This window comes from Pogoniulus pusillus, chromosome 11 (assembly GCF_015220805.1).
Source record: "Pogoniulus pusillus isolate bPogPus1 chromosome 11, bPogPus1.pri, whole genome shotgun sequence".
Taxonomy (NCBI): Eukaryota; Metazoa; Chordata; class Aves; order Piciformes; family Lybiidae; genus Pogoniulus; species Pogoniulus pusillus.
Window position 1 is genome coordinate 3,504,596 of NC_087274.1, and position 24,158 is coordinate 3,528,753.

At 50.8% G+C, this 24,158-nt stretch overlaps 2 protein-coding genes across 6 annotated transcripts in view; both read left to right on the forward strand.

Moving 5' to 3' along the window:
- Positions 1-1,678: 1,678 nt before the first annotated feature.
- On the forward strand, positions 1,679-15,168 carry APOH (apolipoprotein H). The gene is made up of 8 exons (XM_064150623.1): positions 1,679-1,812; positions 2,873-3,049; positions 4,816-4,912; positions 7,446-7,522; positions 8,715-8,903; positions 10,707-10,886; positions 12,312-12,509; positions 14,767-15,168. Exons 1-8 carry the CDS (start codon positions 1,749-1,751, stop codon positions 14,835-14,837), a joined length of 1,053 nt encoding a protein of 350 aa, XP_064006693.1. The 5' UTR covers positions 1,679-1,748; the 3' UTR covers positions 14,838-15,168.
- A 4,780-nt stretch (positions 15,169-19,948) lies between these two features.
- Positions 19,949-24,158, forward strand: part of CEP112 (centrosomal protein 112) — a 257,461-nt gene continuing 253,251 nt past the window's right edge. For 3 of the 5 annotated variants that reach the window (XM_064150624.1, XM_064150626.1, XM_064150625.1), the window contains exons 1-2: positions 19,954-20,565; positions 23,042-23,162. In XM_064150624.1, the coding sequence (XP_064006694.1) occupies positions 23,063-23,162 (100 nt within the window). In that variant the 5' untranslated portion in view covers positions 19,954-20,565; positions 23,042-23,062. Of the gene's footprint in view, positions 20,566-23,041; positions 23,163-24,158 lie in introns of all 5 variants that reach the window. The other 2 variants (XM_064150629.1, XM_064150628.1) reach the window with 2 other exon arrangements.

Below are 24,158 nucleotides of genomic sequence, written 5' to 3' on the forward strand. Positions count from 1 at the left end.
CACCCCAATACAAGAGAGATCCAGAGGTGCTGGAGCAGGTCCAGAGAAGGGCAACAAAGCTGGGGAAAGGCCTAGAGCATCATAAAATCAACCAGGTTGGAAGAGACTCAGCACTTACCAAACTCTCCTGACTCTCTCAGCAGAACTGCCTCTCTTTCACTATTAACCTGTACGTGCATCACCCACCCCACACCATCCACTGCACAGCCAAGGCCTGGAAAATGACAATGCTCATCCTGCTTTTCTTGGTGACAAACAGCTTTTGAATGATTCTGGATTGAGGAAACTGGAATTTATATTCTCTGTAGAATCAAGAAGGTTGGAAGAGACCTCCAAGCTCAGCCAGTCCAACCTAGCACCCAGCCCTGGCCAAGCAACCAGACCATGGCACTAAGTGCCCCAGCCAGGCTTTGATTCAACACCTCCAGGGACAGTGACTCCACCACCTCCCTGGGCAGCCCATTCCAATGCCAATCACTCTCTCTGACAACAACTTCCTCCTAACATCCAGCCTAGACCTGCCCTGGCACAGCTTGAGACTGTGTCCCCTTGTTCTATTGCTGGTTGCCTGGCAGAAGAGCCCAACCCCACCTGGCTACAGCCTCCCTTCAGGTAGTTACAGACAGCAATGAGCTCTGCCCTGAGCCTCCTCTGCTGCAGGCTGCACACCCCCAGCTCCCTCAGCCTCTCCTCACAGGGCTGTGTTCCAGGTCCTTCACCAGCTTTGTTGCCCTTCTCTGGACACCTTCCAGCACCTCAACATCTCTCTTGAATTGAGGAGCCCAGAACTGGACACAGCACTCAAGCTGTGGCCTGAGCAGTGGTGAATACAGGGCAAGAAGAACCTCCCTCCTCCTACTGGCCATCTTATGAGGAGTGACTGAGGAAGCTGGGGATGGTTACATTGAAAAAGAGGAGGCTGAGGAGAGACCTCATTGCTGGCTACAGCTACCTGAAGGGACACTGGAGAGGCTGCTGCTGGGCTCTTCTCACAGGTGATTGGAAACAGAACAAAGGGGAATGGCCTCAAGCTGGAGCTGGGGAGGTTTAGATTGGACATGAGGAGAATATTTTTCCTGGAGAGTGTGGTCAGGGACTGGAATGAGCTGCTCAGGGAGGTGGTGGAGTCACCCACCCTGGATGTGTTTAAGGGTGGTTTGAATGTGCTGCTCAGGAATATGGTTTAAGGTGAATCCTGTGGAGTAGGGTTGTAGGTTGGACTTGGTGATCCTGTGGGGCTTTGCCAACCTAGTTTCTGTGACTCTGTGATCACTGGGGCTGTATGACACCACCAGTGTCACTCTAGCACTGATCATTCCCCCTGAAGGTTTTGTTGTAACTCTCAGGATGCTTTGCTGTGCAGAACTGTCCATGCTTGAGTGATAAACAAAAGCTTCTTACTGACAGTTCTATTATTGGATCCAATGTCATATTCCAAATATCCTCATCCTCTAAAGATGCTGAGAGGATAATATTGTGGGTTTTTTTTTCACCACAGACATCAGTCCCAACAGGAGATGCTCTGCAGAAACAACCCATTTGAATTCCTGCATTCTCTGCACATCCAACACGTGATGGTTGTTTCATCCTTTATTATGAGCGACACAAGGAACCTTTTATCTTCTGTTTACTGAGATGGGAATAAATATGAAGAGTTAATATGTAACCATCCCTTTGGCCATGCCTCCATTTTTAAGAGAAGGAACACTGAGCTGAGGGTCATTTGGGAAGCTTGTGGACTGGCAGCAATGTACCCCCTGGCACTGCTCACCTGCGCAGTTGCTCTGAGCCACTGCACTCTGGCAGCAAAAGGTAAGAGCCTTCCACTTTCTAGGGGCTGTCCTACTCGTGAGGGAAGCTGGAGAGCACAACAAACCTGCTGCCTTCAAACAGTTCTGGGCAAGTGTTCTGAAAGGGAATTTTCTCTGAAAACTGTTTCTTCTCCTATTCCCCCCCTTCCATTCCTTCCCCTGTCTCTTCCCATGGTGAGGGAACTGCTGTAGACAGAAAATGCAGGAAAAGAGACAGAAGTTATGGCAACCAGGTCGGCTGCATAGCAGGGGTATTGTGTCTGCCAGGAGTTACCTTTGCTCTGTCCCTCTGCCCAGCCCCTTGTTCACCTTTTCTTCCACCACAGCAGCTGCCTAGCATGGCTCTCACCTTGCTTTTCTCCTCCTTTTACCCACACCATGGGCTCTGGGCATATTTCATGCACCCTCTGCTTCTGTTTGCCATTCATTTCTCCAGCATGAGCTTTGCATCTCTCTCTTTTCTCCCCATAATCCCAGCAGGAACACACCCTTTGCATGAGATCAGTCTGTACCTTCTGCTTCCCTTTTGGTGTTCTCAGTCTCTGGTGGATGACTTCTTCATCCTGTCAGCATGTTAAAGCTGTTTTGGGCTCAGAACTGTCTCATGTAACAGGGTGTTTGCCCCACTGAACAGAAAAACTATGGGAAGCAGAGAGAAAGAAATGTAATTGAAAAGAAGAAATGAAAATCTCATTTCAGGCTGACCCCTCCAAACTAATTTAAAGGGAAATGCATTAGGTTGCTCCTCAGTCCTCCTCACACTCTTCTGTCAAAGGTAATTTACCATCTCTGAGTCACTTTGCCTTCAGAGAGCCATTTGGAAGCAGAAGTTAAAAAAGAAGTGACTCAGCATCTAACTGGGACCATTGAGAGAACTGCCAAGGAGAGGAGGAGGAAGAGCACACTGTCTTCTAGCTAATGTTTTCAGCAGCTGCCTCAGGAAGCCATGGACCCAGAGATTACAGATGGACAATGCCACCGAGTGCAGGGACACACTGGAGGCGATGATGCTTCTAGCTGAGAGATAGCAACAACTCACACTGCCCCATTTCTGTCTGCAGTCTGTTCCAGGCCCCCAGCAGTGCTGTTTGCCACCATTAATGTAGACAAAAGCGTGTATGAAGTGGGTGAGGAGGTAGAATACACCTGCAGGCCTGGGTTTGTGCCCAACAACGGGCAGAGGAAGTACGTCTGCCTCCCGACCGGCAAGTGGCCGCTCAACACCCTGCTCTGCCTGCGTAAGTATCACACAGCATCACAGTATCACAGTGTCACAGCATTATTAGGATTGGAAGAGACCTCACAGATCATCAAGTCCAACCCTTTACCACAGAGCTCAAGGCCAGACCATGGCACCAAGTGCCACGTCCAGTCCTGCCTTGAACAGCTCCAGGGACGGCGACTCCACCACCTCCCCGGGCAGCCCATTCCAGTGTCCAATGACTCTCTCAGTGAAGAACTTTCTCCTCACCTCCAGCCTAAATCTCCCCTGGCACAGCCTGAGGCTGTGTCCTCTTGTTCTGGTGCTGGCCACCTGAGAGAAGAGAGCAACCTCCTCCTGGCCTGCTCCCAGGCTTTGTGCCAAGCATGCATCTGGAAAGGTTACCTCATGCTCTGATGAGGTGTTCAAGAAAAGCCTGGATGAGGCACTTAGTGCCATGGTCTAGCTGATTGGATAGTGCTGGGTGCTAGGTTGGACTGGCTGAGCTTGGAGGTCTATGATTCTATGATCTGTTCTCCACTTGTTCTTCCTTTACTGGCTGGACGTGGGGGGAAAAGAGGAATAGGTAACAGGGGGAGGATATTCCCAGGCATGTCCCACACTTTTCCTTAAGCCTCTGCTGCTGGGAGGTGATGGAGATTGGACCAGGACAAGGTGATCCTTAGTCTGACTCATAAGCATACACTGCTTGACAACACCTGCACATAGAGGCACAAAAATGATTAAGAAAGTCAAACATCTTCCAAAAGGAGAGACTGAGGGAGCAGGGGCTCTGCTGCTTGGAGAGGAGGAGACTAAGAGGTGACCTCATGCCTCTTTATAAATATGTAAGTGGTGAGTGCCAGGAGGCTGGAGCCAGCCTGTTCTCGGTGATGCCCAGTGACAGGACAAGGGGCAGTGGGTGGAAGTTGAGGCATAGGAGGTTCCTGAACCTGAGGAAGAAATTTTTTCCCTGTGATGGTGACAGTGCACTGGAACAGGCTGCCCAGGGAGGTTGTGGAGTCTTCCTCTCTGGCAATATTCAAGAACTGCCTGGATGCATTCCAGTGTGATCTCCTCTAGGTGATCCTGCTCTGGCAGGGAGGCTGGACCAGATGAAGCTGGTGAGGGGCCTGAAACACAAACCTTATGAGGAGAGGCTGAGGGTGTGCAGCCTGCAGAAGAGGAGGCTCAGGGCAGAGCGCATTGCTGGCTACAACTACCTGAAGGGAGGCTGTAGCCAGGTGGGGTTGGGCTCTGCTGCCAGGCAAGCAGCAACAGAAGAAGGGGACACAGCCTCGAGTTGTGCCAGGGCAGGTCTAGGCTGGATGTTGTTAGGAAGTTGTTGTCAGAGAGAGTGATTGGCATTGGAATGGGCTGCCCAGGGAGGTGGTGGAGGTGTTGAAGCCAAGCCTGGCTGGGGCACTTAGTGCCATGGTCTGGTTGAGTGGACAGGGCTGGGTGCTAGGTTGGGCTGGATGATCTTGGAGGTCTCTTCCAACCTGGCTGATTCTCTGATCTTTTAAGGGCCCTTCCAGCCCCTGACATGCTATGATTCTTGTGTCCCTCATTGTTAATTTCTACCACTGAATTGCAGAAAAGTAATTCTCCTCAGACAATCAAGTTTTAAAAATCATTTAATTAGAAAACCTCTATTTTGATAGAGATACAGAATAGTTTGACCCCTGGAATGTAGTATATAGGAGTGGCAAAAGGGAAAGAGATTATGACCCCTTTATGATCAACTCAATTGCATTAGCCTAGCTTGATGCCTCATGAAATGATATTATCCTTTTTAAACAGCAAAGAGATGTGCCACTCTTGGAAACTTGGAGCATGGAAGAATGAATTTTACAGACCATCACTATCAGAGCTCTGTCAGCTTTTCATGTGAACCAGGGTAAGCATTCCCTTCCTCCTCTTCTTAAATCAATCACCTAAACCACAAAGCTTACAGCCTATTATCAACTGCTGCAGTGCTGCAAACCAGGGGACTTAGAAAATGGCACATAAAGCCCCACCTCCACTTCAGGAACTAAAATAACCTCAAGAGCATATCTGGTGATGCTCCCCTGTTCTATCTTGGCTGTACCATCCTGCAGCTTTGCTGCTCCGAAGCAATGTCTTACAGATATGGAAGTCATCAAAAATAGCAGAGATTTTATGCAAAGATTTATTCTGGACTGCTTTCACCTGCTTCTGAAATCCTCTTAGTACATCATGAGATGAAATCCTACAGCAGAAAGAAGATAATCTCCATCTAAGTTGTTATACTGTTAGGCTCTGGAGACTGAAAATTTTGCTTCCATGCCTTTCCAAGCTCAATAAATGAAAACATGAGGTTAATCCTAATTTGGCCCCTGGAGCAAATGCACTTTTACTCAAGCCTGCTTACTGGTTTCAGAAAGGAGGATGCACTTCAAGCAAAATAGCTACAGTGAACACAGGGGAAGACTTGGTAGCAGCATGCAGTTCACTTTGCTTGGGTAATTAATCAATTAACAGTGCTTACCTGGGAAGTTGTGCCAGGGTAGGTATAGGCTGGATATTAGGAAGAAGTTCTTCACAGAGAGAGTGATTTCCCATTGGAATGGGCTGCCCAGGGAGGTGGTGGAGGCACCATCCCTGGGGGTCTTCAAGAAAAGCCTGGCTGAGGCACTTAGTGCCATGGTCTGGTTGACTGGCTAGGGCTGGGTGATAGGTTGGACTGGATGATCTTGGAGGTCTCTTCCAAACTGGTTGATTCTATGATTCTAAGGCCATAGGTGAGACACAGCCTAGAGTGCACTGAAAAGTGCCAACCAGCTCAAACACCTCCTCATACAAAGCAGGCATAAGATGAGGAAGGAAGTTCTTCACCATGAGAGTGGTCAGAGCCTGGAATGGGTTGCCCAGGGAGGTGCTTGAGGCTCCGTCCCTGGAGGTGTTTAAGGCCAGGCTGGATGAGGCTGTGGCCAGGCTGATCTAGGGTAGGATGTCTCTGCCCACAGCAGGAAGATTGAAACTAAATAATCCTTGTGGCCCCTTCCAAGACTCACTGATTCTATGAGGCTTAAATAACTTCATCTGACATCATATTTAGCAACAGCACCTGCTTTAATTTTGCTAATTGGAATTACTTGGTTCCAACCTGCATGCTATTGACATGATAGCTCCACCATGGCACTTCTGGAAAACTCACAGCAAGTGCTAATAATAGAAACACACAGGACAGGAGAGAAGCATTTGGAGTCCATATGGAAATCAAGTGGGGCTATCTGGCATTAAAATACTGCACCTCGGAGACTTCAGTGCTTAAGAGTGCTGAATTCTGTGCAAGAGGTTGATGCTAATTGCAATAATCAGCTAGGAACTCCTCCCAAGAAACCACACTGTTTGCATGAGCAGTCACAGATCAGTGCTCACTGCTTCCAAACATCCAAAGTTGTAGAAATGAATCTAGGAGACAGGTTATATAGCTGAAATGTCAAAACAGCTTTTTTTCTTCTATCCAGCCTTTTGTCTGGCCACAACAACCCCAAGCAGCACTACAGGCTGGGGACAGAGTGGCTGAGAGCAGCCAGGAAGAAAGGGGCCTGGAGGTGCTGGGAGAGAGTAGCTGAAGATGAGGCAGCAGTGTGCCCAGGTGGGCAGCAGAGCCAATGGCATCCTGGGCTGGCTCAGGAGCAGTGTGGGCAGCAGGACAAGGGAGGTTCTTGTGCCCCTGTGCTCAGCACTGCTCAGGCCACCCCTTGAGTGCTGTGTCCAGTTCTGGGCTCCTCAATCCAAGAGAGATGTTGAGGTGCTGGAAGGTGTCCAGAGAAGGCAACAAAGCTGGAGAGGGGCCTGGAGCACAGCCCTGTGAGGAGAGGCTGAGGGAGCTGGGGGGGTGTGCAGCCTGCAGCAGAGGAGGCTCAGGGCAGAGCTCATTGCTGTCTGCAGCTACCTGAAGGGAGGCTGTAGCCAGGTGGGGTTGGGCTCTTCTGTCAGGCAAGCAGCAAGATAACAAGGGGACACAGTCTCAAGCTGTGCCAGGGCAGGTCTAGGCTGGATGTTGTTAGGAAGTTGTTGTCAGAGAGAGTGATTGGCATTGGAATGGGCTGCCCAGGGAGGTGGTGGAGTCACTGTGCCTGGAGATATTGAAACCAAGCCTGGCTGGGGCACTTAGTGCCATGGTCTGGTTGATTGGCCAGGGCTGGGTGCTAGATTGGGCTGGCTGAGCTTGAAGGTCTCTTCCAACCTGCTTGATTCTATGATTCTATGCATAGAATTTTGTCTGTTAGAATTCACCATGTCTGAGTCTAAACTTCCTTGGAGCTCAGCAAGTGCTGAGAGAAAGATCTCAGAACTGGACTCTTTAGTCTGTTTATGATGGTAAAAAATCTGGCAGAGAGTGACTTGATTCTTCTCTGTGTGCATTAAGCTTTCTGATAAGCAGATCTTTTTGTTTTCAGGTACAACCTGGTTGGGACAAGAACAAGCCAATGCATGGCAGATGGGAAGTGGAGTGGGACTCTACCACAGTGTCAACGTATGTGTTTAAGCAGTACAGAACTGCTCTATCCTTATGCTGACCACAGAAGGGCTCCTTTCCATCACTCACTATCAGATATAAGCTAATTCAGAGCCCTCTTAGAGTGCTGTGCAAGAAATTGGTTAGGAGAAAGCAAGAAGAACCCTTTCTGTTTGGCTTTAGCTTTGTGGATTGTAGTTGTAGAGAAACACAGCTTAAAGGTCTGTACCCAAGGCCATCAGTACTATTAACAGCTGGAGGTAAGATGCTTATCCACTCCAATGCATTCCCCCAGCATATAAAACAGGACATTGTCATGGTTATGCAGCAGTTACATGTGGGTTTGTTACAACCTATCCTGGAAAAGTATGAGATGGTCTGAATAAAGCACAGCAAAAATCAGGAATTAGAATCATGGAATGGTTTAGGTTGGAAGGGACCCCAAAGATCATCCAATTCCAGCCCCCTGCCATAGGCAGGGACAGCTCCCACTAGAGCAGGCTGCATACTCCAAGCCTCCTGTGACTTTGAATCTGAACTTTTTGTGTTGTAAGCTGTGCTTCCAGAAAGGGTGGTGTGCGTTCAGAGGGCTACAAGCACATTGCTCCTGTGATTCAGACTGGAAAAGAAGAGGTTGTTCAGTCTGGGAGAGAAGGCTCTGGGGAGATCTAATAATGGCCTTCCAGGACCTGAAGGTGGCTACAAGAAGGATGGAGAGAGAATGTTTGCAAAGGCCTGCAGTGACAGGACGAGGGCAATGGCTTCAAACTAGAGAAGATGTGGCTGCTCCCTCCCTGGAGGTGTTCAAGGCCAGGTTGGATGAGGCCTTGAGCAACCTGTTCTAGTGGGAGGTGTCCCTGCCTATGGCAGGACATTGGAACTAACTGACCTTTGAGGTCCCTTCCAGCCCTTCCAATCTAAACCATTCTATGATTCTAAGAGTAGATTTAGGTTGGACATTATGAACAGGTTCTTTACTTGTGAAACACTGCAACAGGTTGCCCAGGGAGGTGGTTACGGCCTGGAGATATTCAAAGTGAGGCTCAAGAGGGCTCTGGGCAACCTGATCGAGTGGAGGATGTCCCTGCTGACTGCAGAGGGGCTTGGATCAGATAACCTTCAGGGGTCACTTCCAACCCAGATAATGTTATGATTCTAGCAGTAATTTGATCTTTAAACCTTGATCTCCATGAATTCTGTGCTTCCCTAGCTGTGACCTGTGCACCTCCTCCAATTCCTGAATTCGGAGTCCTTTCTTACCGTCGCCTGAAGCCTGGGAATGTTTCTCACTACCTGGACACGATTACCTTTGAGTGTGTGCCCCCCATGGCCCTGATCGGGAACGAGACAGCTACCTGCATGGCCAACGGGAACTGGAGCAGCATTCCAGAGTGCAAGGGTAACTAACTGACTTTTATCCACAGCCAGGCATGTTGTAGGTGTCCAGTTCTGGGCTCCTCAATCGCAGAGAGATGTTGAGGTGCTGGAAGGTGTTTGGAGAAGGGCAGCAAGGCTGGGGAGGGGCCTGGAGCACAGCCCTGTGAGGAGAGGCTGAGGGAGCTGGGGGTGTGCAGCCTGCAGAAGAGGAGGCTCAGGGCAGAGCTCATTGCTGTCTGCAACTACCTGCAGGGAGGCTGTAGCCAGGTGGGGTTGGTCTCTTCTGCCAGGCAAGCAGCAACAGAAGAAGGGGACATAGTCTCAAGTTGTGTCAGGGCAGGTCTAGGCTGGATGTTAGGAGGAAGTTGCTGGCAGAGAGAGTGATTGGCATTGGAATGGGCTGCTCCACTGTCCCTGGAGGTCAACCTGATTGATTCTAATACATCTTAACTCTTCCAACTCCATTTTCCAAGTCACACTACCAAAGACAAGCTCTGACTTCTCCCACTGCTACTGTAATGAACCCTGAACCCTCTGAAAAAGCTTTTTTTCACTAACGCAGCAGAATTCCACAACCTCTCCACAGAGCCATAGAATCATGCAGTGTGTAGGAACATACTCCACTCCTCTCCTCACAGAGTGACTGGCATTGGAATGGGCTGCTCAGGGAGTGGAAGAGTCACCATCCCTGGAGGTGTTCAAGACTGGAAGGGGCACTTAGTGCTATGGTCTAGCTGCTTGGGTAGGGCTCAGTGCTAGGTTGGACTGGATGAGCTTGGAAGTCTCTTCCAACCTGGCTGGTTCTATGGTTCTGTATAAAACAATGTGAACAGCCTCAGCAATATTTGATTTTTTAGAATATAGTTGTTGTTGCCAACAGGCAGTAGAATGCTTCTGGAAGTCAGGCTGCTGCATGCAGGGTGTTTGCTAACGAGGTTGTGCTCAACATGGCATTGACAAAATATTTGCTGCAGGTATAAAGGTTATATAAACAAGACCTGCTCAATGTAGTCCATGGTGGGGAAGGAATCAGAGCCTGGCCTCCACAGCTCAGTGAGTGGTTTATTCTGCTGAGTGCCTGGATGAATCTCAGAGATAGACAACCTCAGCCTTAGTCCTGACAACTCCACTGCTTTCAGTGAAACTATGCCAGGTTTAAGTAGGTTTGGGATACTGTGTCCAGTGCTGGGAACATTAAAAGGGCACAGAGCTGCTGGAGTGAGTCCAGAGGACAGCCACAAGAGATAGATGATCTAATTGCTGGAACACCTCTGCTATGAGGATAGGCTGAGGGAGCTGGGGTTGTTCAGCCTGGAGAAGACTCCAGCGAGGATGATCTTAGACCTGCCTTCCAATACCTGAAAGGCTCTTACAGGAAGGCTGGAGTGGGTCTCTAGGGTCTCTAGCAATAGGACAATGGGGAATGGTTTTAAACTGAAGGAGATTAGGTTTAGTCTGGATTTTAGGAAGAAGTTCTCCTGCACAAGGGTGGTGAGGCTCTGGAATAGGCTGCTCAGGGAATTTGCGGATGCCTCCTTCCTGGAGGTGTTCAAGTCCTTGGGCAGCCAAGTCTAGCTGGGAAGTTACCCTGCTTGTGGCAGGGAGGTTAGAGTAGAGGTCCCTTTCAACCTAAGCCACTCTGATCCTGTGCTTTAAAACAAGGACTGTGTATTTGTTGTGGCTTTTTAACCTTCCCTTCGCCTCTGTTTTCCTGCGCAAGAAGCTGAAAGGAACCTCCTAGGAAGCTTTTCTGTGTCTTTGGAGAGTGTCTGTATTTCAGAACTGTAACACTGACAAACCCTGGGCTTTTCTTTGTGCACCACAGTTGTCACCTGCCCCACTCCCACGGGAATAGAACACGGCTTCCTGGAGCTGATTGCCCGCAGAACTTACCACTACAACGAGAGCGTCAGCTTCGGCTGCGAGCCCCGGTACGTGCTGGAGGGGCCGAAGCACTCCCGCTGTGAGAAGACTGGAAACTGGTCCACAAAGCCAACCTGCAAAGGTAGCTGTCCGTAAAGAACCTCCCACCAAGCTGAACTGCCCTAAAAGGCCATTGCTCTGAGTGTTGCTCAGCATTGCACAGATCTGGGGGGCTGGGGTGATGCAAAGCTCAACAGCAGCCTGCAGTGAGAATGCAGCCCAGACAGCAACCCTGTGCTGGGATGCAGCAAGAGCAGTGTGGGCACAGGGCAAGGGAGGGCATTCTGCCCCTTGGCTCTGCTCTCCTCAGACCCTACCTGCAGTCCTGGGGGCAGTTCTGGAGTCCCCAACACGAGAAGGACATGGAAGTGTTGGAGCCAGTCCAGAGGAGGCCACCAAGATGCTCAGAGGGCTGCAGCAGCTCTGCTCTGAGGACAGGCTGAGAGAGTTGGGGCTCTGCAGCCTGGAGAAGAGAAGGCTTCAAGGAGACCCTGGAGTGGCCTTCTAATATCTGAAGGAGGCTGCAGGAGGGCGGAGGAGGGACTATTGACAAGGTCTTGTAATGACAGCACAAAGGGGAATGGGTTTAATCTGGCAGAGGGGAGACTGAAACTGGATGTTAGGAAAGGCTTCATTGCAGTGAGGGTGGTGAGACACTGGCACAGGTTGCCCAAGGAGGTCGTGGCTGCTCCTTCCCTGGAGGTGTTCAAGGCCAGGTTGGATGAGGCCTTGAGCAACCTGTTCTAGTGGGAGGTGTCCCTGCTTATGGCAGGGGCTTGGAACTGGCTGGGCTTTGAGGTCACTTTCCAACCTAAACCATTCTGTGATTCTATGATCACAGGATGTCAGGGGGTGGAAGGGACCCAAGAGATCATCCAGTCCAACCCCCCTGCCACAGCAGGACCACACAACTTAGCTCAGGTCACACAGGAACACATCCAGACAGGCCTTGAAAGGCTCCAGAGAAGGAGACTCCACAACCTCTCTGGGCAGCCTGTGCCAGTGCTCTGGGACCCTTACAGCAAAGAAGTTCCCCCTTGTGTTGAGGTGGAACCTCCTGTGCTGTAGCTTCCATCCATTGCTCCTTGTGACCAGAGCCTGTCCCCCCCTTCTGACCCCCAGCCCTCAGATAGTTATAAACATTTATTAGATCCCCTCTCAGCCTTCTCTCCTCCAGATGAATTATTTAATTAATCACACCTTTGAGCAAGAGCTGTCCTCAAAGCAAAACCAAAGCAGTAATTTTTAGAGCCTGACAGGGTAAGATCAGAAAGAGCATTTGGCCTTTGGCATGGGCTGCCCAGGGAGGTGGTGGAGTCACCATCCCTAGAGGTGTTGAAGCAAAGCCTGGCTGGGGCACTTAGTGCCATGGTCTGGTTGACTGGACAGGGCTGGGTGATAGGTTGGGCTGGATGATCTTGGAGGTCTCTTCCAACCTGGTTGATCTATGAGATTCTATGAGTTGTACTTATCCTCACGTGTCACCTGTGGCTGCACTGTTTTACAGAGCCATGTGTGATACCGGTGAAGAAAGCTGTAGTGTTGTACAACGGCGAGAAGAAAAGAGTTCAGAACGACCTGAAGGAGGGCATTCAGCATGGAGAAACTGTCTCCTTCTTCTGCAAGAACAAAGAAAAGTCCTGTGCCTATACAGTAGCTGTGCCGTGTGTGGATGGCAACCTCACTGTCCCTGCCTGTTTCAAAGGTACGAGTTGGGCGAATCACAAGCTGGTAGAATAACAAGTCAGTGTGGGGGCAATGCCAGAACTCATCTTTGAGTCCATTTGACTAATTCATCTGCCTTGCAATAAAATGATTTCTTCCCAAATGGGATCAAGAACTGGCTGGATGGCAGAGCTCAGAGAGTGGTGGTGAATGGTGCCACATCCAGTTGGCAGCCAGTCACTAGTGGTGTTCCCCAAGGATCAGTGCTGGGCACAGTCCTGTTCAATGTCTTTATTGATGACCTGGATGAGGGGATTGAGTCCAGCAGCAGTAAGTTTGCAGAGGACACCAAGGTAGGAGCAGGTGTTGATCTGTTGGAAGATAGGAGAGCCCTGCAGAGGGACCTGGACAGCCTGGATGGGTTGGCAGAGGCCAAGGGGATGAGATTTAACAAGGCCAAGTGCAGGGTTCTGCACTTTGGCCACAACAACCCCAAGCAGCACTACAGGCTGGGGACAGAGTGGCTGGAGAGCAGCCAGGAGGAAAGGGACCTGGGGGTACTGATAGACAGTAAGCTGAAGCTGAAGCAGCAGTGTGCCCAGGTGGCCAAGAGAGCCAATGGCATCCTGGGCTGCATCAGGAACAGTGTGGCCAGCAGGACAAGGGAGGTTATTCTGCCCCTGTACTCAGCACTGGTCAGGCCACACCTTGAGTGCTGTGTCCAGTTCTGGGCCCCTCAATTCAAGAAAGATGTTGAGGTGCTGGAACATGTCCAGAGAAGGGCAACAAAGCTGGTGAGGGGCCTGGAGCACAAATCCTATGAGGAGAGGTTGAGGGAGCTGGGCCTGTTTAGCCTGGAGAAGAGGAGGCTCAGGGGTGATCTTATTACTGTCTACAACTACCTGAAGGGGCATTGTAGCCAGGTGGGGGGTGGCCTCTTCTCCCAGGTAACCAGCAATAGAACAAGGGGACACAGTCTCAAGTTGTGCCAGGGTAGGTCTAGGCTGGATGTTAGGAAGAAGTTCTTCACAGAGAGAGTGATTGGCATTGGAATGGGCTGCCCAGGGAGGTGGTGGAGGCACCGTCCCTGGGGGTCTTCAAGTACAGCCTGGATGAGGCACTTAGTACCATGGTCTGGTTGAGTGGATAGGGCTGGGTGCTAGGTTGGCCTGGCTGAGCTTGGAGGTCTCTTCCAAGTTGCTTGATTCAATGATTCTATGATGCACAGCAGGCTTTTCCTTCAGGTACCACACAGCCCTGCTTCAGTCTCTGTTCTGATCTTAGAAGGTGTTATTTAGAGGTGGCCTACTGCAAACAAAAGGCCATACATAAAATACTCTAGGATTTCCCAAATCCTTGGATCAACATCTTCTACAATGGGAAAAGGCCTGAACAGATTCACTCTTCTTCTGGTGAATTATTCCATGCTTATGTTGATCAGTAACATGCTGGTTCTGGCTTTGGATCAGGAGTGTTTAAAAGCAGCTGGCAGTTGCAGTGAGGAATTGTTGCTGGAGGAAGTGGTTCACAGGCACACAGGTTTCAGAATGAATAAGCAGACTAGATCCTGGAGTCTGTCAGCAAGAGGAAATGCTTTCCATGTGCTTTATCAATATTCATGGTAGGCTTTATTTTCATTTGCAAGTGAAGGGTGAAACACAGCCTTTGCAGGATGAAAACATCTTTCTGCTCGGCTTCTGGTGGAGGTAGTTTACCTTTCACTAAGCCAGAATTAGTGTCCACCTTAGAATCACAGAATGGTTTCAGTTGGAAGGGACCTCAAAGCTCAGCCAGTTTCAAGCCCCAGTCATAGGCAGGGACACCTCCCTCTGGAACAGGTTGTTCAAGGCCTCATCTAACCTGGCCTTGAACTCCTCCAGGGAGTAAGCAGCCATGACCTCCCTGGCAACCTGTGCCAGTGTCTCACCACCCTCACTGCAAAGAAGCCTTTCCTAACGTCCAGTTTCAGTCTCCCCTCTGCCAGTTTAAACCCATTCCCCCTTGTGCTGTCATTACAAGACCTTGTCAATAGTCCCTCCCCAGCCTTCCTGTAGCCCCCTTCAGATACTGGAAGGCCACTCCAGGGTCTCCTTGAAGCCTTCTCTTCTCCAGGCTGCAGAGCCCCAACTCTTGTAGCCTGTCCTCATGGCAGAGCTGGTGCAGCCCTCTGAGCATCTTCTAGATGTTGTGCAGTGATGCAAAGGTTGCCTGCTCACCTAGCAGGGTCCATGAGACCTCATTTCCAGCCCTTGCCTGTTTGAAGGATTTAACCCAAGTCTTTAACTTGCTTTCAACAGCACGTGGCTTTTTTTCAACTCTTGTAAAGAAGGACCCATCAGACATGAAACCATGTGAAGATGAAGAATGAACCAGAGCAGCAACACAGCACTGAACCTCTGCCTTACTGAGACAAAATATGATGTAAAGAGAGAAAAACCTAAGTCCTGTCAGTGTGCATTTCCAGGTGAACTCCAGACTCCCTGTGAATGCAGCCTCAGCTGTTTTCCCAGCCACCATCCCTTTCCCTACCAGCCTTTCCCAAGCTATGATACCATTTCAGCCATTAACTTTCATTGCCTTTCCTCTGCCTTCTTCAGACTCCCTGCAATACTGCTTCTCTTTCCACATCCCCAACATTTGTGCAACTGGAATTGACTTTCTCAATAGCAGTCCCTTTAAAATAAAGCAATTTTCAGCCAGTAGTGTGTTCTTATTTAGCATTGCCTAATCATCAATCAAAACCTGGAGCTCTTAACTGGTTTATACAGAGACTCCTGAATCATTCCCTAATGAGCTGGGTTCTGATTCCATTACTGCTCCCCTGTGATAGGGAGTGAACCTTTAATTATAGATAGACAGAGGGTCACCAGCCAAGGATTTTTCCAGACTTTATGCAAGTAGGAAGATGGAGATTTCCAAATGAGCTTAGAAATCAAGTATCCAGCCATGATCTGAGTGCCAACAGCATCAGTAAATGGTTCTTTTGCACTTCTAAACCAAAGAAGTTAACAAGGCCATTTATATTTCTGAGATTCTAGCTTCAAGTGAAGCTCTAATTTATAGAACTGTTAATTTTTACCACTGTTTCAATATTATGCAATGAAACAGATTCCTTCCCCTCCTCCCCCTCCAACAAACAGAAAGAACTGCAAACTGTTGAGCAATAGTAACCATTTCTGGTCATTAAGTGGCTCTGAAGTGAATGGTACTTTTAATGTGATTTATGCTACAAGCAGTTCACTGTTTGTTTGGCTACTTTTTGTGCTGATGTCTGTATTTCCATTCAGAAAGAAACAAAACCCAAATGATCATTTCAACATCCCAGAAAGCCATAGTGAAACATTTGCTGTACACTTAAATTGTCATGAGAGTCTTCTGTGGTTCTTTCTGAAGCAACAAAGCCTCTGGGACTGAGAGAAGAAGCTGCACATTAAGCAAACTGCTACAGAACTTTTTAAAAGGCCATTTAACATTGAGATCAAACTACTTGTGAGATGCTACAGCTACCATTAAAAGACTCTGAACATACTCTTATTATTTTATTTGAAGGCTGCACATGAATATTTCAGCAGCATGACTGATATAATTTGTTCTTATACTTCCTATTTTGAAGGAGAGATTGAGGCAGCTATTATTATTTAATACTTTCTACTCATCAGTAATTTAATTCTCTAAAGGTAGACAGATGAATTCCCACTAGCAGCCAAAGAGGGCATTTCGGTGTACAATGAGCACTGGTTTGCTTCCTAACATGATTAGGTGGGATAAAATCATGGAATCATAGAATCAACCAGGTTGGAAGAGAGCTCCAAGCTCAGCCAGTCCAAACTAGCACCCAGCCCTATCCAGTCAACCAGACCATGGCACTAAGTGCCTCATCCATGCTTTGCTTCAACACTTCCAGGGACAGTGACTCCACCACCTCCCTGGGCAGCCCATTCCAATGCCAATCACTCTCTCTGACAACAACTTCCTTACAACATCCAGCCTGGACTTCCCCTGCCACAACTTAAGCCTCTGTCCCCTTGTTCTGCTGCTGCTTGCCTGGCAGCAGAGCCCAACCCCACCTGGCTTTCAGTAGTTGTAGACAGCAATGAGGTCTGCCCTGAGCCTCCTCTGCTGCAGGCTGCACACCCCCAGCTCCCTCAGCCTCTCCTCACAGGGCTCTGCTCCAGGCCCCTCCCCAGCCTTGCTGCCCTTCTCCAAACACCTTCCAGCACCTCAACATCTCTCTTGGATTGAGGAGCCCAGAACTGGACACATTACTCAAGGTGTGGCCTGAGCAGTGCTGAGCACAGGGGCAGAAGAACCTCCCTTGTCCTGCTGCCCACACTGCTCCTGAGCCAGCCCAGGATGCCATTGGCTCTCTTGGCCACCTGGACACACTGCTGCCTCCTCTTCAGCCTACTCCCTACCAGTACCCCCCAGGTCCCTTTCTTCCTGGCTGCTCTCAGCCACTCTGTCCCCAACCTGTAGTGCTGCTTGGAGTTGTTGTGGCCAAAGTGCAGAACCCTGCACTTGGCCTTGTTCAATCTCACCCCACTGGCCTCTGCCCACCCATCCAGCCTGGCCAGGTCCCTCTGCAGGGCTCTCCTACCTTCCAACACATCAACACCTGCTGGGGAAAAGGGACTGACACCCACCTCTCTCCAACCTCCTTTCAGGGAGTTGGAGTGAGAAGCTTTCCCCCTCAGCTTTCTTTTCTCCAGACTAAACATCCCTTGAACGACATTTGACTTCCAGGCTAGGACCTCCATAATTACTTTTAACACAGGCTGAGAGCAGCTGGCAGGAACCCAGCTGTTTGGAAATCCAGCCTACATGTTGTGTGGATGCACCTCTGGGATGGGGATGTGAGGATGTTCAGGATGGGAGCCGAGGCACTGAGCACAGTTTAACACTAACTTGTCTTTCACAGCAAAACTCTGCGAAGCTGAGGTAAGTCAAGTCAGCATCTGCTGACACAGAAACACTACTTCTGCACAAAAAGACTTGCCCCAGGAACACTCAGATCTTTCTAAGCAAAATTTCCTGGTCCTATTTGCCCATGCAGCAGGGTAAGAACTGATCACAGCAGATGGCCCTGCTTCCTGGCTGGATATTTGGATACTTGAAAGAATCACCCTTAGGAGCCAACGTTCGTACACTGAATTTATTATCTCATCTCCCGAAGCAAAGAAGGAGAAAAATAGATCTGTGACCTGATGAGGCTTTGAAGTGGTGAGGTGTTTGTGAATCACAACTTTTCAGACATGAAAGATTTGCTCAGAAGGTCTGAAAAATAATGTATTGCAGTGAGAGGTGTTCCAAAGGCTGGTTCAAGTGAGCAGATCCTGCCTTTTCCCTTCATTAGGTTTATTTAGGATGCTGGAAAGAATGCCTTAAGCTGTGCTCGTGTTCCTTGTGGTAAGCTGCTGAGAAAAAGTTACAGAGATAACATTGTAAAAGGGGGTGAAAAGAAGATGAAAAGGAGGTGCCAGGCCACAGCTTGAGCACTGCGTCCAGTTCTGGGCCCCTCAATTCAAGAGAGATGTTGAGGTGCTGGAAGGTGTTCGGAGAAGGGCAGCAAGGCTGGGGAGGGGCCTGGAGCACAGCCCTGTGAGGAGAGGCTGAGGGAGCTGGGGGTGTGCAGCCTGCAGAAGAGAAGGCTCAGGACAGAGCCCATTGCTGCCTGCAGCTACCTGAAGGGAGGCTGTAGCCAGGTGGGGTTGGGCTCTGCTGCCAGGCAAGCAGCAACAGAAGAAGGGGACACAGTCTCAAGCTGTGTTGGGCGAGGTCTAGGCTGGATGTTAGGAGGAAGTTGTTGTCAGAGAGAGTGATTGGCATTGGAATGGGCTGCCCAGGGAGGTGGTGGAGTCACTGTCCCTGGAGGTGTTGAAGCCAAGCCTGGCTGGGGCACTTAATGCCATGGTCTGGTTGCTTGGCCAGGGCTGGGTGCTAGGTTGGGCTGGCTGAGCTTGGAGCTCTCTTCCAACCTGCTTAATTCTATGATTCTATGAAAAAGGGAAGAGTACTGAATGTGTTTTACTTAATTGAACTTATTTTTACAATTGAAATTGGGCATTTATTCTGGTTGGGATACCTATGTGTTACCTCATCGTGTATCTACAGTGGTTTCCTTAGAAGGGTCAGTGCAGATCAGTGTCACCATGTCCAGCTTTGGCTGGAGACAGCTCTAGGTCATTTCTTGAATCTTTAGGCTTTTCTGGTTTTGGACACAAGTTATGCCTACAGGTAGGCTGAGGAGGGACTACTGAGAAAGTCCTGTAATAACAGGACAAGGGATAATGTGATTTCCCACTGGAATGGGCTGCCCAGGGAGGTGGTGGAGGCACTGTCCCTGGAGGTCTTCAAGAAGAGACTGGATGAGGCACTTGGTGCCATGGTCTAGTTGACTGGATAGGGCGGGGGATAGGTTGGACTGGATGAGCTTGGATGTCTCTTCCAACCTGGTTGATTCCATGATTAAACTGGAAGAGAGTCGATTCAAACTGGATGTTAGGAAAGGGCTCTTTACAGTGAGGGTAGCGAGACATTGGCACAGGTTGCCCAGAGAGGATGAATGAGGCCTTGAGTGACCTGTTCTAGTGGGAGATGTCCCTGCCTACGGCAGGGGGTTGGAACTGGCTGAGCTTTGAGGTCCCTTCCAACCTAAACCATTCTATGATTCTATGCAATTTTCAAGTCACTGCAGCTGAGCTTCAAACTCTCTGCCCCACCCTGCTCTGCATGGGTAGGCAGAGCCAGGCAATGGATCTCAAGACATCTCTCATGCAGGACTGGCTCCAGTTTCATTGATTCTGCTCTGCCTCATGTTCTTCTTCACCCTATGGCAGCAAATCCAGTTTTTCTAAGTATTTTGTGATACACACAGTAGAGTTCTATTCAAACCAGAAGGCAACACAGGTAACAACATACCAACCCTTGGCTGACAAATTCCAACCCTTTTCAGCTGTCAGAGCTGCAAAGCTGGACAGAAATGCAAACTCCCTCCCTATCACCTGGGCAGTGTCCTGCTGTGCTGCCATGCAGAAGCCTACCTGGAAAGAGCTCAGCCTCCCATGTTCTACCAGCTAACGAAGCTCTTGTCCTCTGTTTCGCAGGGACTTGGACAAAACAGGTTCAAAGTGATCACAGCACTCCTGCGCCTAGACCTGGGTGCCTGAGTGGTGATTCAGCTACAGAGCAGCGCCGAGCAGAGCGCCTCTCCGGCTGCTCTTCCCAGGCTCAGCAGCCCCAAGGCTCAGCCTCTCCTCTTCGCAGCGGTGCTCCAGCATCCTTGTAGCCTCTGCTGGTTTCTCTCTTCGCAATTTTCTCTTTCTTCAACTGCGGAGCTCAGAAGCGGCCGCAGGGCTGCAGACGCGGCCTCAGCAGGGCAGAGCAGAGCAGAGCAGGGCAGAGCAGAGGGGCAGGAGGGCCGGCACCTACGGGACACTCTCACGGAGGGGACAGCACTGCCAGGGCGGAGGAAAGCAGAGCAGGGCAGAGCAGAGGGGCAGGAGCGCCGGCACCTGCGGGGCACTTTCACGGAGGGGACAGCACTGCCAGGGCGGAGGAAAGCAGAGCGTCGGCTGCGGGGTCCCTGCGCTGGACTCGGGCTGCTGACCACGCGTGAAATGTCCAACCACTTGGTCCAGTAACTACCGAGCACAGGCCGTGGCTGTTTGCACTCTAACAGGCCAGCAGGTTTGTCCGTACCAGCTTCGGGCCGCAAAGCGACTCCCCAAGCCCAACCTTCCCCTCTCAGGGCTGTCCCCATGAGCAGTGCCGGGGTGACCGCCGGCCTCAGCTTCTCCCTGGCCCTCAGGCTTCCCGCTCGGCTGTCGCCCCCCGGAGGAGAGCCGAGCCGAGCCGAGCTGAGCTGAGCTGAGCTGAGCCGGGCCCGGCCGCGTCCCCTGCCAAGCCGCGGAAACGGAAACGCGCGGGGCCGGCAGCCGGCGGGGCCGCCGGGAGCGGGGGTGGGGTCGGTTTGAACGGTTGGCCGCTCGGCTGGGCCGGGCTTGCCTTTCCTCAGCTGAGGGGGGCCGGGACCCGCCGGCCTGGCTCGGCTCGGCCCCCCCTCCTCGGAGCCAGGCGTGGGCGCTGCGGAGAGCGAGGTAAAGGGGGCGGCGTGTGCCGGAGGCAGGGAGGGGAGGGGGGCCGAGCTGCCAACTTCTTCGCGGCAGCGAGCGGGAGGGGGTCAGCGTTGTTCGCGCCGGTAAATCGCTGCAAATGGAGCCCGGGCCTCCGGACTAAGCGGTTTGATAAAGCGCCTGGGGAAGGGAAGTAGGAACCGCTTGTTTGCACTCTGCGCGCCGGCAGCCCGGAGCGCGGAGGCGAGCGGGGAGGGCCCCGCTGCCCGGGGCGGGAGCGGCGGCGGCGGCTGGCTGCGGGCTGTGGCCTCACGGCTGCCGCGGGCTGTGGCCTCACGGCTGGCCGCGGGCTGTGGCCTCACGGCTGCCGCGGGCTGCCCGCTGCGAGGGCCGAAGTTGGCGAGAAGATGCGCTCATTGCGAACTCCACTAGGCACAAAAACCTGCGCGCCGCAGCCCGGGCAGGAGTGACAGGTCCCCGAGAGGGGAGTGACCCGGGATCGCCTGGGCTGACAGCTCTGGTTTGGCTGCCTTTGCGGTGCTCCTGCCTCACAAAGCGGTTCTGACAGTGGCAGGTGGCTCTGCAGCAAGAAGTGTTAGGAGTGGGAAGGGACCTGGAAAGCTGAGCCAGTCCACAGCCCTGCCAGAGAAGGATCACCTAGAGCAGGTCACACAGGAACACATCCCTGTGGGGTTTGAGTGTCTCCAGAGAGAAACACTCCACAACCTCTCTGGGCAGCCAACTATATTCTCCATACACAGAGAACTGCTTGATAGAAGGACAGCTTCCTAAAGTACCAAGGGTGCCAAATGGTTTTCAGTGTAAGAGAGACAAGAAGATTATTTCTGTAAGGTAATGGGGGTCCTCTGATCACAGAATCACAGAGTGTTAGGGGCTGAAAGGGACCTCAAAGGGTCACAAAGTCCAGCACCCCTGACAGAGCAGGGTCACCTACAGCAGGTATGGAATCATAGAATCAACCAGGTTGGAAGAGACCTCCAAAATCATCCAGTCCGACCTAGCACCCAGCCCCATCCAGTCAACCAGACCATGGCACTAAGTGCCCCAGCCAGGCTTGGCTTCAACACCTCCAGGGATGGCAACTCCACCACCTCCCTGGGCAGCCCATTCCAATGCCAATCACTCTCTCTGCCAACAACTTCCTCCTAACATCCAGCCTAGACCTCCCCTGGCACAACTTGAGGCTGTGTCCTCTTGTTCTGTTGCTGCTTGCCTGGGAGAAGAGCCCAACCCCACCTGGCTACAGCCTCCCTGCAGCCTTGCTGCAGCCTCCCCTCCCCAGCCTTGCTGCCCTTCTCTGGACACCTTCCAACACCTCAACAGCTCTCTTGAATTGAGGGGCCCAGAACTGGACACAGCACTCAAGCTGTGGCCTGAGCAGTGCTGAGCACAGGGGCAGAAGAACCTCCCTTGTCCTGCTGGCCACACTGCTCCTGAGCCAGCCCAGGATGCCATTGGCTCTGCTGCCCACCTGGGCACTGCTGCCTCATCTTCAGCCTGCTATCCACCAGTACCCCCAGGTCCCTTTCTTCCTGGCTGCTCTCGGCCACTCTGTCCCCAGCCTGTAGTGCTGCTTGGGGTTGTTGTGGCCAATTCAAGAGAGATGTTGAGACCCAGAGAAGGGCAACAAGGCTGGTGAGGGGCCTGGAGCACAGCCCTGTGAGGAAAGGCTGAGGGAGCTGGGGGTGTGCAGCCTGCAGCAGAGGAGGCTCAGGGCAGAGCTCATTGCTGTCTGCAGCTACCTGCAGGGAGGCTGTAGCCAGGTGGGGTTGGGCTCTGCTGCCAGGCACCCAGCAACAGAAGAAGGGGACACAGTCTCAAGTTGTGTCAGGGCAGGTCTAGGCTGGATGTTGTTAGGAAGTTGTTGTCAGAGAGAGTGATTGGCATTGGAATGGGCTGCCCAGGGAAGTGGTGCAGTCGCTGTCCCTAGAGGTATTCTGGAAAAGCCTGGCTGGGGCACTTAGTGCCATGGTCTGGTTGCTTGGCTGGGGCTGGGTGCTAGGTTGGACTGGGTGATCTTGGAGGTCTCTTCCAATCTGCTTGATTCTATGATTCATTGTGAAGAACTTCCTCCTGATGCCCAACCCAAATGTACCCTGCTCTAGTGTAAAACCACTGCCTTTTGTCCTATCACTACAAGCCCTTTTAAACAGTCACTCCTTAGCCTTCCCATAGGACCCCCATCAGGTAGTGAAATGAAGCTATAAGATCTTCTTCTGCAGGCTGTCCCCAGCTCTCACAGCCTGTCTTTGTGGGAGAGGTGCTCCAGCTTCTGCTCATCCTCCTGGTCTCCTCTGGACCTGCTCTAGCATGTCTATGTCTTTTTGTGTGTGTAGGGTCCCAGGGCTGGACACAGTACTCCAGGTGATGTCTCACCAGAGCAGAGTGGCAGAATCTGCTTCTTTTGATGCAGCCCAGGATGTGATTTGTCTTCTGGGCCAGTTGGATCTTTTCTGTTCCAATGTGAATAATTTTGCAGGTTCCTTTGTGTTCTTCCAAGATGAATGGTGAAGAGGAAGTATGGGAAAAACTAGACACTGAATTTGATCACTATGTTGTGGATATGAAGCCTCATGTTCTAAAGCTGCAGCATAGGTCAGGTAAGCATGGTAAAACACAGAGAAAACACTGAAAGCACAATTCTAGATTACTGTTAATTACTGGGCATAGTTGTCTCACTTTCTTTAACCAGGTGCTTAATGTCTGCTCTTACAAGACAGTGTTCTGAGCTGTACAACCTCTAGAGTTAATTTTTCTAGGTACCTGTTGGTGTTTGATCTTATCTGCCTTATCTTGGTGATGTAATTGTGCTGTTGCATAAACACATTAACATAGAATCATAGAATCAACCAGGTTGGAAGAGACCTCCAAGTTCATCCAGTCCAACCTAGCACCCAGCCCTGGCCAATCAACTAGACCATGGCACTAAGTGCCTCGTCCAGCCTTTTCCTGAACACCTACAGGGATGGTGACTCCACCACCTCCCTGGGCAGCTCATTCCAATGCCAATCACTCTCTCTGACAACAACTTCCTCCTAACATCCAGCCTAGACCTCCCCTGGCACAACTGGAGACTGTCCCCCCTTGTTCTGTTGCTGCTTGCCTGTCTGAAGAGACCAACCCCCACCTGGCTACAACCTCCCTTCAGGTAGCAGCAGACAGCAATGAGCTCTGCCCTGAGCCCCCTATTTTAATAATATCTTCATTTGGTGGAAGCTAAAAGACATCTCAAAGACATTGTTTTCGAGATGTCATGTAGAAACCTGGAAATATTCTTTTAGAGAGAAGTTGCTTTCAGATTTGGGGCTTAGGAATGTGTATTAATGATATAGAATAACATTATAATAATGGTAATAAACCAACATACATATAATAACATATAGAATAACAATTATTTATAATAACATTATATATAATGACATATTAATTATGTTTTTGTGACTCTAATCATAGAATGCTTTAGGTTAGAAGGGATCTCAAAGCTCATCCAGTTCCAACCCCCCTCCATAGGCAGGGACAGCTCCCACTAGAACAGGTTGCTCAAGGCCTCATCCAACCTGGCCTTGAACACCTCCAGGCAGGTTGTGAAGCACAGA